This window comes from Hemiscyllium ocellatum, chromosome 34 (assembly GCF_020745735.1).
Source record: "Hemiscyllium ocellatum isolate sHemOce1 chromosome 34, sHemOce1.pat.X.cur, whole genome shotgun sequence".
Taxonomy (NCBI): Eukaryota; Metazoa; Chordata; class Chondrichthyes; order Orectolobiformes; family Hemiscylliidae; genus Hemiscyllium; species Hemiscyllium ocellatum.
In genome coordinates, this window is record NC_083434.1 from 41344413 (window position 1) to 41361766 (window position 17354).

At 39.2% G+C, this 17354-nt stretch overlaps 1 protein-coding gene across 5 annotated transcripts in view; it reads right to left on the reverse strand.

The window, feature by feature from the left end:
- Positions 1–730: 730 nt before the first annotated feature.
- relch (RAB11 binding and LisH domain, coiled-coil and HEAT repeat containing) overlaps positions 731–17354 on the reverse strand; it is a 94180-nt gene continuing 77556 nt past the window's right edge. For 2 of the 5 annotated variants that reach the window (XM_060849971.1, XM_060849968.1), the window contains 7 exons: positions 17016–17098; positions 16488–16551; positions 13602–13740; positions 12196–12312; positions 9509–9597; positions 4730–4800; positions 731–1945 (listed from right to left, as the gene is read on the reverse strand). In XM_060849971.1, the coding sequence (XP_060705954.1) occupies positions 1825–1945; positions 4730–4800; positions 9509–9597; positions 12196–12312; positions 13602–13740; positions 16488–16551; positions 17016–17098 (684 nt within the window). In that variant the 3' untranslated portion in view covers positions 731–1824. Of the gene's footprint in view, positions 1946–4729; positions 4801–9508; positions 9598–12195; positions 12313–13601; positions 13741–16487; positions 16552–17015; positions 17099–17354 lie in introns of those variants that run through there. The other 3 variants (XM_060849969.1, XM_060849967.1, XM_060849972.1) reach the window with 2 other exon arrangements.

Consider the following 17354-nt stretch of genomic DNA (forward strand, 5'->3'; position numbering starts at 1 on the left):
AAGAGAATCTCAGTTGATATCTGTGAGAGAGAGAAAAATAAGAACTTGCACTTCCAGCTTCCAAGTCCTACCAAATGCAGAAAGCTAAAACTTCAGATTCTGGTTCTGTGGATGCCTGACCTCATCCATTCAGGCTGCTTGGATTATTCAAATTTCTTTTCAAAACCCAAGGCCTCACAAGTTGTTTACTTTATTGGTTTTGAGCAGACCACTCTGCACCTCTGTCTCAATTTTTCTTCATAAATAAAAAACCCGGGACAAAATACACCTCAACCCCATTGTATCATCACAAACTTTACTAAGGGTCCATAGAGAGCATCTACTAAACCGAGAGCCACTACCATTTCAAAAGACAAGGGTGGCAGATACATGAGAGCACCTCCAAACTTCCATCCAGCCACTCACCACCCTGAGAATATATGAACATTATTAAGAAAGACTGATAACTACTGAAATCAGAGCAATAGCCTCGCCCTTTGGATATGAATCCAGTCATGTTACCACAATGCTAATTTGTTGCATCAGAATTTAACATTTAGGTCTTGAAGAACTGGGATATGTTCAGGACTTGGTAAGTAGCAGTGTTTCAAACACTCCACCACGCTCGTAAATAAATAGATTAAAAACAAAAATCTTCAAACTTTATTCGTGCAAGTGGTTTAGTCAGTTCCTTGATATGCGAAAAGGTAAGAATGCTGCATGATTAATGTAAAAAGGATCGTGGCACAGAAATACTTTATTGTTTCAATCACCATTCACAAACTATTTAAAATTACATTATTGAATGTCTAATCTACTTGTGTTTTACATGAAATCTTTCAACCAGCGCAAACAAACATTATAAGATTTATATTAAGATTACACAAACTTCCAGCTAGTGAAATATAATAATCTCTGAACTTTACATGGAAAAAAAGTGTATTGCACTGCAGGGTAAACAGTACACTCATGCAGCTTGCGTTTGGTTCATTGTTTAGTTAAATGTAACCGACATCCCTTGGTCACAGTTAGAACTGAGCTGAATTAAAAGCAATGCAGGAATTCAATATTCACAGCCTTTCTGCAATGTCTTTTTATATAAACATCACAAAACAGATACGCTAATTCACATTCCTGATTTTACAAGTGTAAAGTTAGTAAAGAAATCGTGGCTTCTTCATCAACACAACTGAACTATTTAACTGCTTATTGCAAAGAAAGGAGGTTTTTTTTTTACTGCAACACAACAGAAAATAGTCCTGAATTTAAAAAAGAAACACTAAGTGACAAAACAGCTTCCCTACGGCAATTTCCATGGTCATGTATTATGCTGTAGTCTTGTTTTCTTCTGGTAGGAAGGCACAGGAATATGCTGGTGACTTTTTAATCATCAGTCAAGAATCCAGTCAATAAAAAGCAGTCTGAATGGATCCCCCATAATTAAATACACAAATGGTTTCACTTCATTATTTTGACACCAATGTGAAATTTACAATATATCCAAGAGAGTACAGATATAGTGCTTCAGTGTATAATACAAGTATTTACTGTTCAAAGTCTCATCGCAGAATAAGGAGAAAAACAATTGCCCATATCGGAGAAAATACTGGATACAGCAAAAGAAGACAACAAAATACATAGACACCGACACTATCGTCTTTACACCCATCACACAGGAAACAGCAATATACACACAAAAATATTAAGTGCAAGTATCTTTGGAAGTTAGAATAAAATAATTACCAGAACAAAATTTTTTAAAAAGGCAAAAAATTTACTTCAAGTACAAGATTTTTGACCCACAAGAGGTCATTTTAGTGTCTAAATGGACTGTCTTGCTTCAAATCACTTCTTCCTCTGGAAGACATTCGCCAACATTGCACCGGAAGTGGAGAGCTGACCCATTTTGTTCAAGAACCTTGTCTTTGTGTCTTCACTGACCAGACTTGCAGCAATAGACATTGAGCTGAAGTAACAAACACAAAAAATAACTTGAGGTTCTGTTGAACTTGGCTGCTGAAAACATGGTACAAGTTCAATAACTGACACACATCAAACAACTTTTCATCGTCTTGCAATTCGCACTTCATTTAAAGATGTAATTTTTCATGTTACCTCAAGTTATGCATCAAATTACAGTCTTTTACAACTTACCTTAAAATTCCAAACCACTGAAAAAAAAAATCAATAATCGCAGGGTTAAAATACAACAGGCTAAAAATTCACTGAATTTGGGGTCACCGCCACTTCCAAGTTCTCCTCCAAGCCACTCACCATCCCAACTTGGAAATATTTCATTGTTCCTTCAGTATCCCTGGGCTTTGTATACTTTGCATTATACTCCCATACTTGGAGAACATATGATAATAAACCCTAATTCTACTTCTTTCCCTAAAGGTCTACCTAAAGCACAGGACAGCAGTGGTTCAAGATGGCAGCTCACCACCACCTTCTCAAGGGCAACTAGGGACAGGCAATACATGCTGGTGTAGGTAGTGATGACCACATCCCAAGATTGGAAATAAAACTAGTTTAATGGTAGCATAAAATGTTGTTCCACTGGGGCCTTCTGCATTGTTCAGTGATATCCAGTGTGAAACAGTGTGGAAAACAGCCTTGATCTCTCAGAAGTTAGGCTGCACTCTTGCACTCTTGAATGTAATCTCCACCATGAGGATTGCATTGTCAGTGATCAGAGTCATTACTTGCATTACTGTATCCACTCCTAGCCCATTCCAAGTTGCTGCAGGAAACAGAAACATCAGTTCATCTATGGTTTACAGAAACAGTGAGCAAGTAACTGATGGGGCAAGTTGGGTCTGTGTCTTCCGGAATTCCAAAGATCGAGGCATAATCTCATTGGAATTTACAAAATATTTAAAGGTTAAGTACAAGAAAGATCTCAGAATCACAGAACTGCTACAGTGCAAAAGGCGGCTATTTGGCTGATGGTTTCAGAATCAGTGCAGGCACAGAGTGCTAATTTCCCCATAGTCCTCAACTCCATTTTATCTGAATAATCATCTAATGCCCTCTGATGTTTCCCCTGGTTGGAGAACCTAGAACCACAAGGTACAATTTAAAAATAACAGGAATGCCACTTAGGCTGGAGGTGAGGAGAATTCATTTACTCAGAAGGATGTGAAACTTTGGAATTCTCTACCAGAGGGGGCTGAGGATTCTTAGTCTCTTTTCAGTATGTTTAAGTTAAAGGTTGACAGACTTCCAATTACCGGTGACATACATGGTTATGGGGTAAGTAAAAGATATTGGCGTTTGTTCAGATATTATCATATTAATGGCAAGCTAGGCTTGATAGGTTAAATAAACTACTCCTGTTCCTATGATCTACTGGACACAAGGAAACTAATTTCATTAACTTTCTCCCCTGCCACGTGAGTGTAAAGGTACAGGGAGAGGGACACTCAATTCGCCTATACTGACTATTTCTTAAAATTGCTGGGGCTGCTGATGTGAGATAGTCTTCTGAAATCCTGCACACATTCGCACCTTCATGAAAATCCACCTACTAAAACATTAGCTGAGGAGAAAGTCCCCTTTCCTTTTGTCCTAACGCACTGGAGATGGAATACTTGATGGAAAAATACAACGGCAACATTTCAGTTTTTGAGGAGGCAGCTTGCTCATTGAACAGTTTAAAGCTAGGACAGCAAAGCACAGATCGAGCCCAGCTTGATAAAGCACTTCAGCTGTCTGGACAGATCAGAGGTGCCTGAAGTCTATCCATTTACACTAGGCACCACTATTTGCCACACAAAAGCAAAGCACCACATGAAAGCTCGTTTGAAAAATCACAAATCTGAAATGCTAACCCAGTCTCATAAAAACCGCAAGAACTACGGATCACAGCTGGAACTCAGACAACAACAGAAATTTCTGGAAAAGCTCAGCAGGTCTGGCAGTATCTGAGGTGAGAAATTAGAGTTAACGTTTCAGGTTGCATGCCCCTTCCTCAGAAGGGTCCTCACAATCTCTCCGCAGATGTTGCCTGACCTGCTGAGCATTTCTAGCAATTTCAGTTTTTATTCTGTTCCAGTGTGAAATTTTTGGAAGTTTTTAAATTCCAGGCTAAAAGCAGCAGACAGCTCTGCAGCGTGTCTGATTTTTATTTAAGGCAGAAAAGAATGTTTCCAGATTTTATGAAAAGCAGGCCTGTAAGTGACACAATGACAGAAATATTCTGTCCCTTTCTCTCTTGAAATACGATTCTAGCAAAACTATGTTCAAGCAACTGAAAATGCAGTCTGACGAAGTGCAATTTTTTTTTGCAACACTTATGAGACTTAGGTGTAAAATGGTTTATTCTCATTCACTCCCCTGTCTGCATCAGAAATTTGGCTATCAGAACATCAAACTACGTCAGCTGTCATGATCATCTGCACCCTGCTCTTCCCAATCCCTAAAACAGAGACGAGAAATGCAGATGCTGGAGATCTGAAACAAACAATAACAGAAATCGCTGGAGAATTTCAGGAGATCTGGCAGCATCTGTGGACAGAGAAACAGTTAACATTCAGTATCTGTCAGCTCACTCCTTCCCCCTCCGCCAGCCACCTCATTAGCATAATACCACTTTTCCTAGCTGCCATTAGTTCTCAAGGAGGGTCAATGGACTTAGAATATTAACTTAATTTTTTCTTCACAGATGCTGCCCAGACTTGGGAGTTTCTCCAGCAATTTCTGTTTTTGACTGTCTTACCAAGACAAACAACAGATTTTGAATAGTTACCTCTGGGGCTCTTGGACCGTCCTGTTCTCTACCTTCTGTTCACATTCCTTAATCATGGAGCCAAGAATAACCTGAAATGAAGCATAGCGAATAACACTCAACATTTATTATTTTAATACATGTAGCAAATACTTGCACATAAAATAACACTGCATTTGTCCAGCACCTTTCATGAGAGCCAATGAAGTACTCTGGAAGTGTGAATGCTTTCCTTCTGTGCTGACATGGAACCAATCCAGAGTCTGGCCAGTTGCAGCCAATGTGGTCAATTGTCAAAGTTTATCCCCCACAAAAGCCTCCTTCCACCCACATGCCCTCCTTACTCTTAACATTGCTTTTCAGCGAGTTTCAAACTTTTCCCTTGGATACTGTAGGCATTAATTGCAGAAGGACTGATGTTTGGTGCATTTTTTTTCTCTCAGTTGAAGCAAAAGTGCCTAAGTGATATGTAAGGTCAATTGCAGTTTTCCACTTTATCAACGTTCCATATTTGTAAAACCATTTCCAAATCTGATCCAGACGCAGAATGCACTAATGTGGGAACTATTTTAAATTTCCAGATTCTTTTCAATAACTTAATATTTATCAGCAGAGTCTCCTATTAATTCCATCATAGTTGATATCACAAAGGGAATCATAGTCTTTGAGTATGAATAAATTACAAAACATAGAGCTGAAATATGAAATGCAAGGCTGGGTTACTTTCATACTCAAAGAAAATTGCAATTATTCTCCCCGTGTCTGCGTGGGTTTCCTCCGGGTGCTCCGGTTTCCTCCCACAGTCCAAAGGTGTGCGGGTTAGGTGAATTGGCCACGCTAAATTGCCCGTAGTGTTAGGTAAGGGGTAAATGTAGGGGTATGGGTGGGTTGCGCTTCAGTGGGTCGGTGTGGACTTGTTGGGCCGAAGGGCCTGTTTTCACACTAAGTAATCTAAAAAAAAAATTTCATTAATCACTTGTTTTGTTTTGATACCAACAGATTGTCTACTATTGAAAGAGGAAATTACTGAAAATTCACATTACGCTACACAACAAGCAACCCATCAACTGAGGCTCCATGCTCATTTATCCATGCAAGGGCACCATTGTGGGTTGGTCAATGAGGCATCTGGATATTGGATTGAAGCTTTTGTGAATGGTTCTCTGTAAATGGAGAAGGATGGAACACAAAATGAATGCTTCAAAATCACTCAGTGACCAGCAAATAACCTTGACCTTTGCATTTGGAAAGACAGACAGAAGTACAGCCTGAAATGAAGAGTGCACAAGCTAACACTCCTCATATGCTGCATCATGTTATCAAGCTGATGTCTGTTCACAGTGCAGTAGGGCAGATGTTGAAGACCCAACCTACAACTATCAATGTCAAATTAAACCAAACATGATGTCGGACCACAGTCCCATGCAGTGAGTTGTAATAACATCTACTTTAGGGTGATGGATATGGGCATGACGAATATTACAAACAAAATTAAATAGGCAGTTGAATCAAACAGCTCTGCAGGGTTACTGGATGAAGTGAGGCATTGGGAATGACTGTACTGCTCCACAAGTAGCCAATATAGACTGGACAGGCTGTCTGTGCCTTAAATGACTATGAAGCTATAACAAGAACTGGAGGCCAAAACGTCTAATATTTTACTTAGTTTTCTGCTTTTGAAGGTTCTTGTTTAACCAAGTCTTACAATTGAATTTACAACAGAAGAAGAAAAAAAATTGAATTGGGAAAGGCTTGCAGTTAATTTGTACAGATTCCATAAGAAATAGGAAAGGAAGTAAGGCCATTCGGCCCATAGAGTCCACTCCACCACTCAATCATGGCTGATGGGCATTTCAACACCACTTACCCGCACTCTCCCCGTAGCCCTTATTTCCTTGAAAGATTGATAAATTCTTAATCTCTCCCTTGAAGACATTTAATGTCCTGGCCTCCACTGCACTCTGTGGCAATGAATTCCACAGGTCCACCACACTCTGGCTGAAGAAATGTCTCATTTCCATTCTAAATTGACCCCCTCTAATTCTAAGGCTGTGCCCACGGGTCCTAGTATCCCTGTCTGATGGAAACCATTTCCCAGCTTCCACCCTTCTAAGCCATGTGTTATCTTGTAAGTTTCTATTAGATCACCCCTCAACCTTCTAAACTCTAATGAGTACAATCTCAGGATCCTCAGCCGTTCATCAGATTCAAATAATACCTTCATAGTTGAGACCCATAGAAGAATAAACCAGAGACAATAATATAGAGAAATATAGCAAATGTAACCACCACAACAAACATTAAATAAGTTTCAATTCAATTCTCTTCCCCACCCCCAAGTGTGATTTATAAAATTTTCACTCAGCAGTTTGAGAGCACTGCAGTGCGGTTAATAGGATGGGGTGTACACGCATTGAGAGAGTTCCACTCTCCATTTGGTTCAGGTTATAATTAACCTAAGACTGCCCAATGCCATTTGTGTCTGCACCATCTTGCCAAATGAGCATCATGGCTTCGTTCTGTTCTTGTGCCTTTTTTTCCCATACCCAAATACACTGCCTCGATCTAAATCGTCCAATACCCACCTGAATGACTCAACTAACTCTGCCTCTACCATTGTTCCGGGCAATGCATTCCAGATCTGAAACAGTCGCCATGTGAAAACGGTTTTCACCATCTCATTTGTTACTTTTGTAAATCACTTTCAATCTGCACTCTCATTCTGAGAATGGTTTCTCCCTAGCTATTCTACCCATACCTCTCATCATTTTAAGAACGTTTATCAGATTTCCTCTTCACCTCTGGTCTCCAAAGAGAACAGTCCTACCTTTTCAAATCCATTCCTATAAATGAAACTTTTAATCCCTGAAACTATGTGAGAATCTTTTCTGCTCGCTCTGCAATGCATTCACATCCTTCTTACAGTGTGGCACCCAGAACTCTACACAATTTCCCAGCTGCGATCTAACAAATGTCTAAATTAAGCATAATCTTCTTGCCCTTGTACTCCATGCCTCTATTAATAATGCCCTGGGTATTGTCTGTTTTATTAACTGCTCTTGCCATCTGTCCTGCCACCTTCAGGATCTATACACATTCACACCCATGTCCATCTGCTCTAGTAACCCCTTAAGTAATGTATTCCCTGTCTTACATTGTTTTCATGTCAAAATTAATCATTTCACACTTCCCTGCATTGAACTTCATCTGTCATCCATCTGCCCACACCACCAACTTGTCATTGTCCTTTTGGAGTTCTACACTGTCCTCCTCAGTTCCCCATGTATCCATGTTGCTACTGCCTCTTTCATTTCATGAACTAGAAGTTAAGTTTTCTTAGTCTATCATGTGGCACAATAACAAATACCTTTCGAATGTGCATTTACAACCACAGGAACAGCATTTCCCTCATGAACACTTTCCATTACTTCTTCAAAAACCTCCAGCAAGTTTGTCAAAAATGATTTCCCCTTTAGAAATCCATGCTAGATCTTCCTCAACACTCTACTTTTTTCAATGCAGCTACAAATTATAACCCAACAGGTCATTTCTAGAAGTTGCTCCAGCACAGAATCTAAACCGACGGATCCGAGATTGCTGGGCATGTACTTTTGGAAAAAGGGGTAATATTTGCACTCTTGTTGTCTTCTGGTATCTCCTGAATCTAGACAGCATGGAATGATTTTGACCAGTGCACCTGTAATTTTCCACCCTTAACTCCTTCAATATCCTTGGATGGATCTTCTCTTGCCCTGGTGCCTTGATAACTAAGTATCAACTGCGTATTTAATTTAATTCTCTCCATTTTGAATCTTTATGGTGGCAGAGCTTCAGTTGTCTCATCTGGGCAGCATTGACCTCCTTGGTCAATACAGATACAAAGTACTCATTTAATACCTAAATCACTCATCTTGCCTTGTGTGCAAACCCCCTCATTTAGCCCATGATCAGCCTTACTCCTCCTTTTATCAGTCTTTTACAATTGATTTGCCTAAAGGCAATTTTAGGATTCTCCTTCATGTTATCTGACAATCTTTCCTCATAGTTCCTGAATAAGGTTAGGTGAGGGTGTGGATTTCGTTCGCTAAAGAGCATTAGTGAACCAGGTTAAGTGTTTATGACAATTGGCAGTCATTTGGCCATCGTTTTATGGAATTCAAAATTCATCACTTGCGATGGTGGGATTCAATTTCACGTCCCCAGAACACTAGTCTGAAGCTCTGAATTCAAACAGCAAGGGCAGTAACTGTGCAGGTTCACTGCTCGGTCAGTTTCTTTCTCACTCTCTCTCTCCTGCACTGACCTCACCATGTGCTCCCTTTTAAAACTACTGTTGTTTTGACTTTTTTTTCCCCAAAGTTCCAAAACAATTCAACAGTATATAAAACAGTAATTGCTGCTCCTGGAATTCGAGGAAATCACCTCCAACACCTAAAATACCTCAAAAAAGGAACAGCTGTTACAGCCAGAAGTTTTTTCCTTCCTCCATCTTGGATTACCCAGGAAGGGTTTGAAAGGATATGGGCCAGATGCTGGCAGGTGGGACTAGATTGGGTTGGGATATCTGGTCGGCATGGACGAGTTGGAATGAAGGGTCTGTTTCTGTGCTGTACATCTCTAGGACTCTGGATTACTAGTCCAGTGATGTTACCACTACTCCACCAACATCATTCACTTTGAACTTTGGTTGGGGTGGATGGGCTGCTGGTGGTTTGTGCTGAAACAATAAACTACATATGTAAATTATTCAATAGAGGAGATGGGTGTGGGGTGGGGGCCACTTAATTTGTAGGTACAAACCTCATGCTCTGGAGAAAGGTGCTCCATATCTGTTCGCAAACACTTTAGTCCAGGGAGAAAATGGCATACCATCAGTTCTTCCGAAATAACTGCAAGCACAACTGTTAAGGGTAATTAACTTCCAGTTTCACTTTATAATACACTGACTAACCATTTTAAGGCTATCAAATACCTTCAGGTTTGAAAGCATGAACACATTCATATCTTAGTTTTTTTTTAAAGAAAGAATCAGTGTCCTAAGATTTTTAATAAAAATTACTGTCAGAGAAATAGGAGAATGACAGAATACGAAGAATTTACGTAAAGCCATTGTATGGCTACTAGATCCATCACTCATTCCCCCCGAACTAGTTATGAAATTTTATGTCATGACATTACAGTTTATTCAACATAGCACTCACATTGAAAATAAGGCAACACATTAAGAACTAATTACAAACTAGACATTGGGAATGATCATAAGAGGGGTTAAGGTACATATCGGGTTATAAAATTATAAATGGAATGATTAAATGGAGTTTCTTGGTTTATAGTCAAACATTTATATCCTTTTATATTTATTTGAAAGATAGCAAGTTCTTTGAAATTAAAAGCTGTGAAGAATAAGCTCCAAGTAATTGCTCTATTTCCTAAGGCTTTGAAAGAATTCATAAAATCATAAAAGTTTTAACGAGCTTCATGATGTGTGAAATAAATGTAAAATGATTCATTATTTTTGCAATCTCATGAACCACTGTTTGGAAATTACTTCAAGGCTAGGAGATTCAGATGGCTGGTTCAGATTCGGAACACGATGTGAAAACAAAACTATACATTTTGAATCCGTAATCTTCAAAATGTAGCAGATTGTTCACATATTTTAGTAATCAATCCATCATCCACAGCATGAATTTCACTTAACATTTCTTCCACTAATTAAGCTTTAATTGATTTTGCCATGATCTGACTAATGTTAACTACAAGACAAAGGAAATTAACTGTCAGAATTAATTCCTGTCAAATTCTAGGTGGGGAAAAGGTGTACGTTATGTGGAAGAAATGGGAAAGACCACCTGAATTTACTTTTGTGCACTTTGCTTGCATATTTTACAAAAAACATTATTATTGCCTTCTGAATCTGGGCAGTCCATTCAAAGGTTAAGATCAGACAGCATTATATTGAAACTATAACGTTTTTATGATGAAATTGAACTCATAATGAAGCAATGCTGTTTCTTCTCCTGCTCATGGAGGTATAGCCAGTCATTCCTAATGGTCTAAATCAGAACAGGTGGACAACCACATACAATATCTTGCAATATCTAGACGAAAAAATTAAATCAGAACAAGAGGTGCTATTCCCAAATGCACTGAACAGTCCTTCACTCTCAATGCAAGAGTTCAACACTTTCAGATTATAAATAAAAATATAAACTGTTAAGAGACTCAGCATGTCTGGCAGCATCTATGGAGGTAGAAACAGTGTTATCATTGTCGTGAGTACAGTACAATAGGACTCTTCTTTGAAATACCAAATTTGAGTTTCTCCAGCACTTTTTCTTTTCAGATCTTTAGCATGCACAGCATTTTGCTTTTATTTTAGATTTTAACATTTTATTTTCCTCTCCTTAGCTGCTTTTGGTTTCATCCTCTCATTGTGAGCTTCATTGTTTAGATTAGATTAGATTCCCTACAGTGTGGAAACAGGTCCTTCAGCCCAACCAGTCCACACCGACCCTCCGAAGAGTAACCCACCCAGACCCATTTCCCTCTGACTAATGCACCTAACATGGGCCATTTAGCATGGCCAATTTACTTGGCCTGCACATATTTGGACTGTGGGAGGAAACTGGAGCACCCGGAGGAAACCCATGCAGACACGGGAAGAACGTGCAAACTCCACACAGACAGTTGACAGAGGCTGGAATCGAACCTGGGACACTGGTGCTGTGTGGCAGCAGTGCTAACCACTGAGCCACCGTGCCGCCCAGTTGAATTGGCTACCCACACTTCCTGTATACATAGACCCATTCTCACTTAGTACTCCACCACATCTAATCTAGTTCTTACGTTGTGGAATTTCTCTCTCATTCACCACTGTCTGACCAAAATAATTTGTAAATGTGGACACAATCTCATCCAGTCATTATTGTTATATGCCTTGATTAAATTGTATGGGTCCAGGGAGAGGACCCGAACAGGTCAAACTACAACCAGATGTGTGACCTACAACTCTTCACATGGTATTCAGAAGTTTAAAGTAGTATTAGTTTGGATCTATTAAACTCTACATGCCTGGCTGGCTGCACATGGCTCAGGTCCAAAACAGAGTTCTAATGACAAGGCACATGAAAATTCTCTGCCTGTGTTCAAATACTCTCACTTGTGTAATTATGGAAATAGCTGTTTTAAATATATTCCTGCTAAATCAATGAAACTGTTGAAAACAAACATTTTAAACAAATATGACTTAACAATTGATCAGTTAAATAAATCACTAGCAAATTAAGAGCTGCTGAGATGCTTAAATGTAGAAGTAATCTTTGTTCATACAAAAGCATTAACCAGTGATGAGATTAAAGATAAATGATAATTAAATACAAAACAATTTAAATAGCAACATTCACATTTTTCAGAATGGGAATGCTTTTTGCAATTCATTAGCACTAGGTCAGAGTAACCATTAACTGCGTTATACAAAAGGATACAGCAACAGGACAATGCACTGTAGGCTTCAAAGAGTTGAATGGCAATGTCCAATCTTTTTGTGTCAACTGCTTTCTGGTTGTTTGAGATCGCTAACTTGTGTAGGTTAGGGAGAACAACTGTGTAAAAAGCGAAAAAAGACAATGGGTAACTTTCGTTTTGAAATGGACGGTGAACTTGCTTTCTCTTTTACACTGAACTTTCCATTTAGCATGTGCCTGAGAATCTACAAGGAAAAAAACAAAGCCATCAAAACAAACCCGAGTGTGACGACAGCTATTTGTTTGCCTCATTTCAGCTTCTCCTGCTTTTCTTTGAAAATGTTTTATTTTTATTGTGTGGGAAAGTACCTGGCTTCCACTTAAAAACTGGCAGCTCACATGCAAAGCAAAATGAATGGAGGCAGGCCTTAAGACCTTAAGATATAGAAACAGAATTAGGCCATTCCACCCATCAAATCTCCTCCATCATTTGATCATGGCTGACGTTTTTCAACATCATTCTCCAGCTTTCTCCCAGTTACCCAGGATCCCCCTTACTAATCAAGAACCTATAGCTCTGTCTTAAATAGACTCAATGATTTGGCCTTCCAAGCTCTCTGCGGCAATGAGTTCTACGGAGTTAGTGGAATGTAATGCTGGCATCATCTTTTCCTTTATGTTCTCCGATCAGTCAGCGCTTTGATTTCTTGTTTATATCCTTTCAGTCATGACAACATATTGATCATGGGGGAGGGTCTCACAGTTCGACTTCTCCCATGATGTGACGGGAAATCAGGTTCTATTAAGCCACAGGTCCAACAAAATAAATTACACTGTGGAACCTGGACAGATTGCCAGCTTGCAGGCAGTAGGAGAACCCTGCCATGTAGGAAAGCTGGTGATCTAGGTGAAGTTACAATGCTATAATTTATATTAAGTCTGGTGAGTGTTACAGTGGTCTATAGTGTCAACAGAAAAAAATTAACCCTGTCAAGTATGTAAGGAAGTCCAATCGTTCTTCCTGTCAAAGCAATAATCTGTATTTAAAAACAAGGATATTCAGTTAACACTGCAACTCTTCCCAAGTGAAAAAGTAACTTGGTGCTCACTCAGCTAAATATACAATTACAGTGACAATAAAAACATGCCTGGCACAGGCAGATGTTTTGATTTTTATGGAAGGTGTCATTTTTTTTCTCCGCCTTGATGTAACTCCTTCACCTTTCCTTATATTTCTGGCATTAAGTACCATCTACATACTGAAGGTCTTAAAAGTTATCTGATATTAACATACAGTCTCTGAAATACCTCCAATTAACAGTTATCCTACATATTGACTTCCGTTGCAAACCACGGTAAGGTTAAAATATGAATGTTGATATTGGCAAGAAAAGAAAGAGGATGTAAAGCATTAAAATAAAACATACATTCATCCCTAAATCTTGGTTCAGCATTTGGCCCAACTCTTCCAAAAGTCTTGATTATTTCCATGTGCAGAGAGTGCTGATCATGGTACTGTGGATCTTCAAGAAACGAAGCCAACTGCATCTTCACTCTTTCCAAAAGCTGTTAATATCGAAAACAATTAGCATTTTAACACCCAGGCTGCTACAAAAATTGAATCTGTCATTTCACATTGCATTCTTGCTAAAGTCAAAACTTTGTAAAACAATTGACTCTACTCCTATTCTCACTGTGTTATGATCCCAGTTGAAAGTACTACTGAACAAGTCAGATTCAAGAAGATAGATCTTTTTATTTTTGTTTTGCTAGTTAACATGGTCAGAGTAATTTTCACATAAGGCTGTAGACTTTTTCTAATACCAAAGGTCATTACAGAAGAGATGAAATAAAAAAGTTATTAAATACAGAAAATAAGGGATATCACAACATACATTAAAACAGTTTTTAAGCAGTTTTCCAATATTGCTACAGAGACTTAAGTCTAGAGAAATTACACCCCCATCTCAGCTTTTTAGGGTTCTACTTAACTGACGCCATCCACATTCTTTCCTCTGGATTGTGCAGTTTAATGAGTCCTTTCTAAAACTGTCAACATGAACTTTTCACAAACTGGAGAACCTAAACTTTGGTCAGCTCTGATATAAAAAGTCATGTAGACTTGAAACATTGGCCTATTCCCGGTCCATGAATGCTGCTTGAACTGCAGTTATTTCCAGAACTTTTTGTTTTCAGTCATCACTAGTGATTTGTGAATTGAATTAATAAAAAAAAAACCCTGCTCAACCTAGATTCTTCTGAATTCAAAATAAGTTAATGACCTTACATGCACATATGACAGGTCATAAATTCCAAAGTGTAAACATCTTTCTATTAACACCACAGAAGTCTGCAGTCTCCTGCTATCTGACAAAATGCTGGAACAAAACTGCATTCCAGAAGGACTTCTTGATCAATTTTTTTGTTTTAGAACAGGAAACCATTCACAAGTAACCAAAACACAACTGGGTGGCACAGTGGCTCAGTGGTTAGCACTGCTGCCTCACAGCACCAGACTCCCAGGTTTGATTCCAGCCTCAGAGGACTGTCTGTGTGGAGTTTCCTCCGGGTGCTCCGGTTTCCTCCCACACTCCAAAAATGTGCAAGTCAGGGGAATTGGCCATGCTAAATTGCCCATAGTGTTAGGTGCATTAATCAGAGGGAAATGGGTCTTGGTGGGTTACTCTTCGGAGGGTCGGTGTGGACTGGTTGGGCCAAAGGGCCTGTCTCCACATTGCAGGGAATCTAATCGCTAATCTAATCTTTATCCTGAAATCTAAATTCCAAAAACTTTATTAGTATCTGTAAATTATACAGCTTTCATCACATCTGGATAATCTTCAATTGCTGAACAAAACAAGTTAATTGGCATTAAAAAAAAGGGAATTGTATAGCACAGTGACCTGGAAAAAGAAAAGATGAGAATGGGCCACTAACTGGAGTCTTTTCAAGTGCTGTCAATGTCTATCCAGTGACCATGGTCAATCCTTCTCACTGCAGCTTTGCAAAACTCTGTAAAAAAGTGGCTCATTTGTCTTTGTGCAATTCAAAGAAACTTCACCCAAAACCAACATTTGAAAAAAACCCCATTAATTTTCACCATTTCAGCCTTGGTTTAAATTGTGTTGTTTACGCATCTTTTCACCATAATTTTAATGCACGTACAAAATTATTTTTGTTTTGGGTCAGTTTTGATTATTAACGTAAAACTCAACAATGTGCGAAATACTCAGTGGGTTTGGCAGCATCTGTGAGGAAATGCAAGACAACAAATATTTCAGGTCACCAGTCTTACACAGAACTGTAAAAAGACATGTGACAGGCTGTAAGCAAGTGCATTTAATTTCTGTCTATGATAGACCTTCCCCCTTTATACATTCTTGTTAGTTGCACTTGCTTAAAGTCTGTTACATTTGTGAAGAGTTTCCACTTCTGAGAAAACACCAATAAGCCAGGACTTTAGTTATTTCTATGTCGCAAGATAGCGGCAGATTAAGATGTTCCATCTGGAGCTCCTCTGCTCACCATTTCCTTTCTTTTGTTCCCTCTTTTCTCCCCCCACGTCCCCTCCGCTACTAACTTTTTAAACTGCCCTACCTGGAGAATGGAGGCGAGAAGACAAGTTGTGGGGCTTGTCCCGGAGCAGGGAGCAGCTTGAGCGTGGGCCAAGCTGGGAACCGAGTAGTGGTGGCAGCCCAAATGGAAACAGAGCAAACGTGGGCTGTGTGGGCTTGTGCATGGTGTGCTGCTACCTAGTGTCTTGAATGGGGAGCAGACTTAGCAAATGCTTACTGTGTCAATCCCATTGAACTGATGTTGGGGGTGGGGGGCTTTAGCAATGCTGCAGGTTCCTTACACACAAGGGTGTGTCTACTCAGAAACAAACCCTGGGACAGAGGGAGGGAGCAAGGTAGGCAGAGTGAGGAAAAAGGGAACTTCAGAAAACTCCAAGCACCAGAGGAGAGGAATTGAATCAATTAACTGAATAATCAACTATCCAAATAAAACACTGCCCGCCATCTCATTCGGATAATTGAGGTTCCTCTGTATTCCATTCCACCTTCACAGCTACTGCCAGATCTGCTGAAGTTTTCCCTGTGTCTTCAATTTCTGCCTGCAACACTTGGCTTTAGGATGATCAATTTGCCTCAAAGCACATAATAAATCACACATGTTCAGAGGCATTCACTGCCTCAAGCTCAGCTTTGTATTGGATCCATTGCATCTATTACAGTATAATAATTACAAACTGCCAGGCTGGATGTGTGAAACAACAGCTAGACACAATGCAACAGATATTCAGATGACTGTACCTCTCTCTGGGTTACTGTCTCCATAATGGTGCCAAAAGCAGGTATTGTAGCTATTCGTACGGAGCTGGAAAGAGGAAGAAAGCTGTGAGCAACTTTGTACCTCCATAAAGTATCAACTTTAAATATATACATATTTGTAGTAAAGATTAGTGTGTAAGTTTTGTTAGACTGTTTAAACGTAATAGGTAGTGGGCATAAAATCTAAAAAATACAATTTCTTCATCAGCACTTCATAGATGCCTGAGCTAGTGATTACAGAGTACATCAAACATTTACATTACAAAAGGCAACATGTTCAAATATAAACGCTGATGCATTTGAGCACAACTTGCAAAGGGAAGCTTACTTAATAAGATTTAAGCAAGAGTTTGCTCTAAACAGAATTATCAGTTGGTCAGCTACCAAATCTGGCAAGACAACTGCAATGTTATCAAACAGAAGTCAGTGTCAAAATTGACGATTAGATTTCTTTTTCTCTTCTGCTTTTCTTTTCTGATTAAGTCTATGGTCTCAGTCTGAACAACTCACAATTCAAGGTCACTGGATAAGGTAACAAGAGCCGGTGCAACCCGCTTGTCAATTAAGGCTTCATTCATGCCTCGCACGATCAGCTGTAACCAGTCAAAAAAAAATCCAACAAAAATAAAACAAAACAAACATTGATGAAAAGGATTGATTAGTTAACGGAGGATGAGCACTTAGATTCTCAGTTCATTCAAGGAAGTATTCAACCACACACTCCATAAAGATAAGGTATATGGCACATGCTCAACAGCTAGTTAATATCAACCTGTGAGAAATTAGTCGGGTTAAATAAAATGCACGCATCTCTTTAGCTCTGAAAAAAAAATCACCCATCTAATTTGA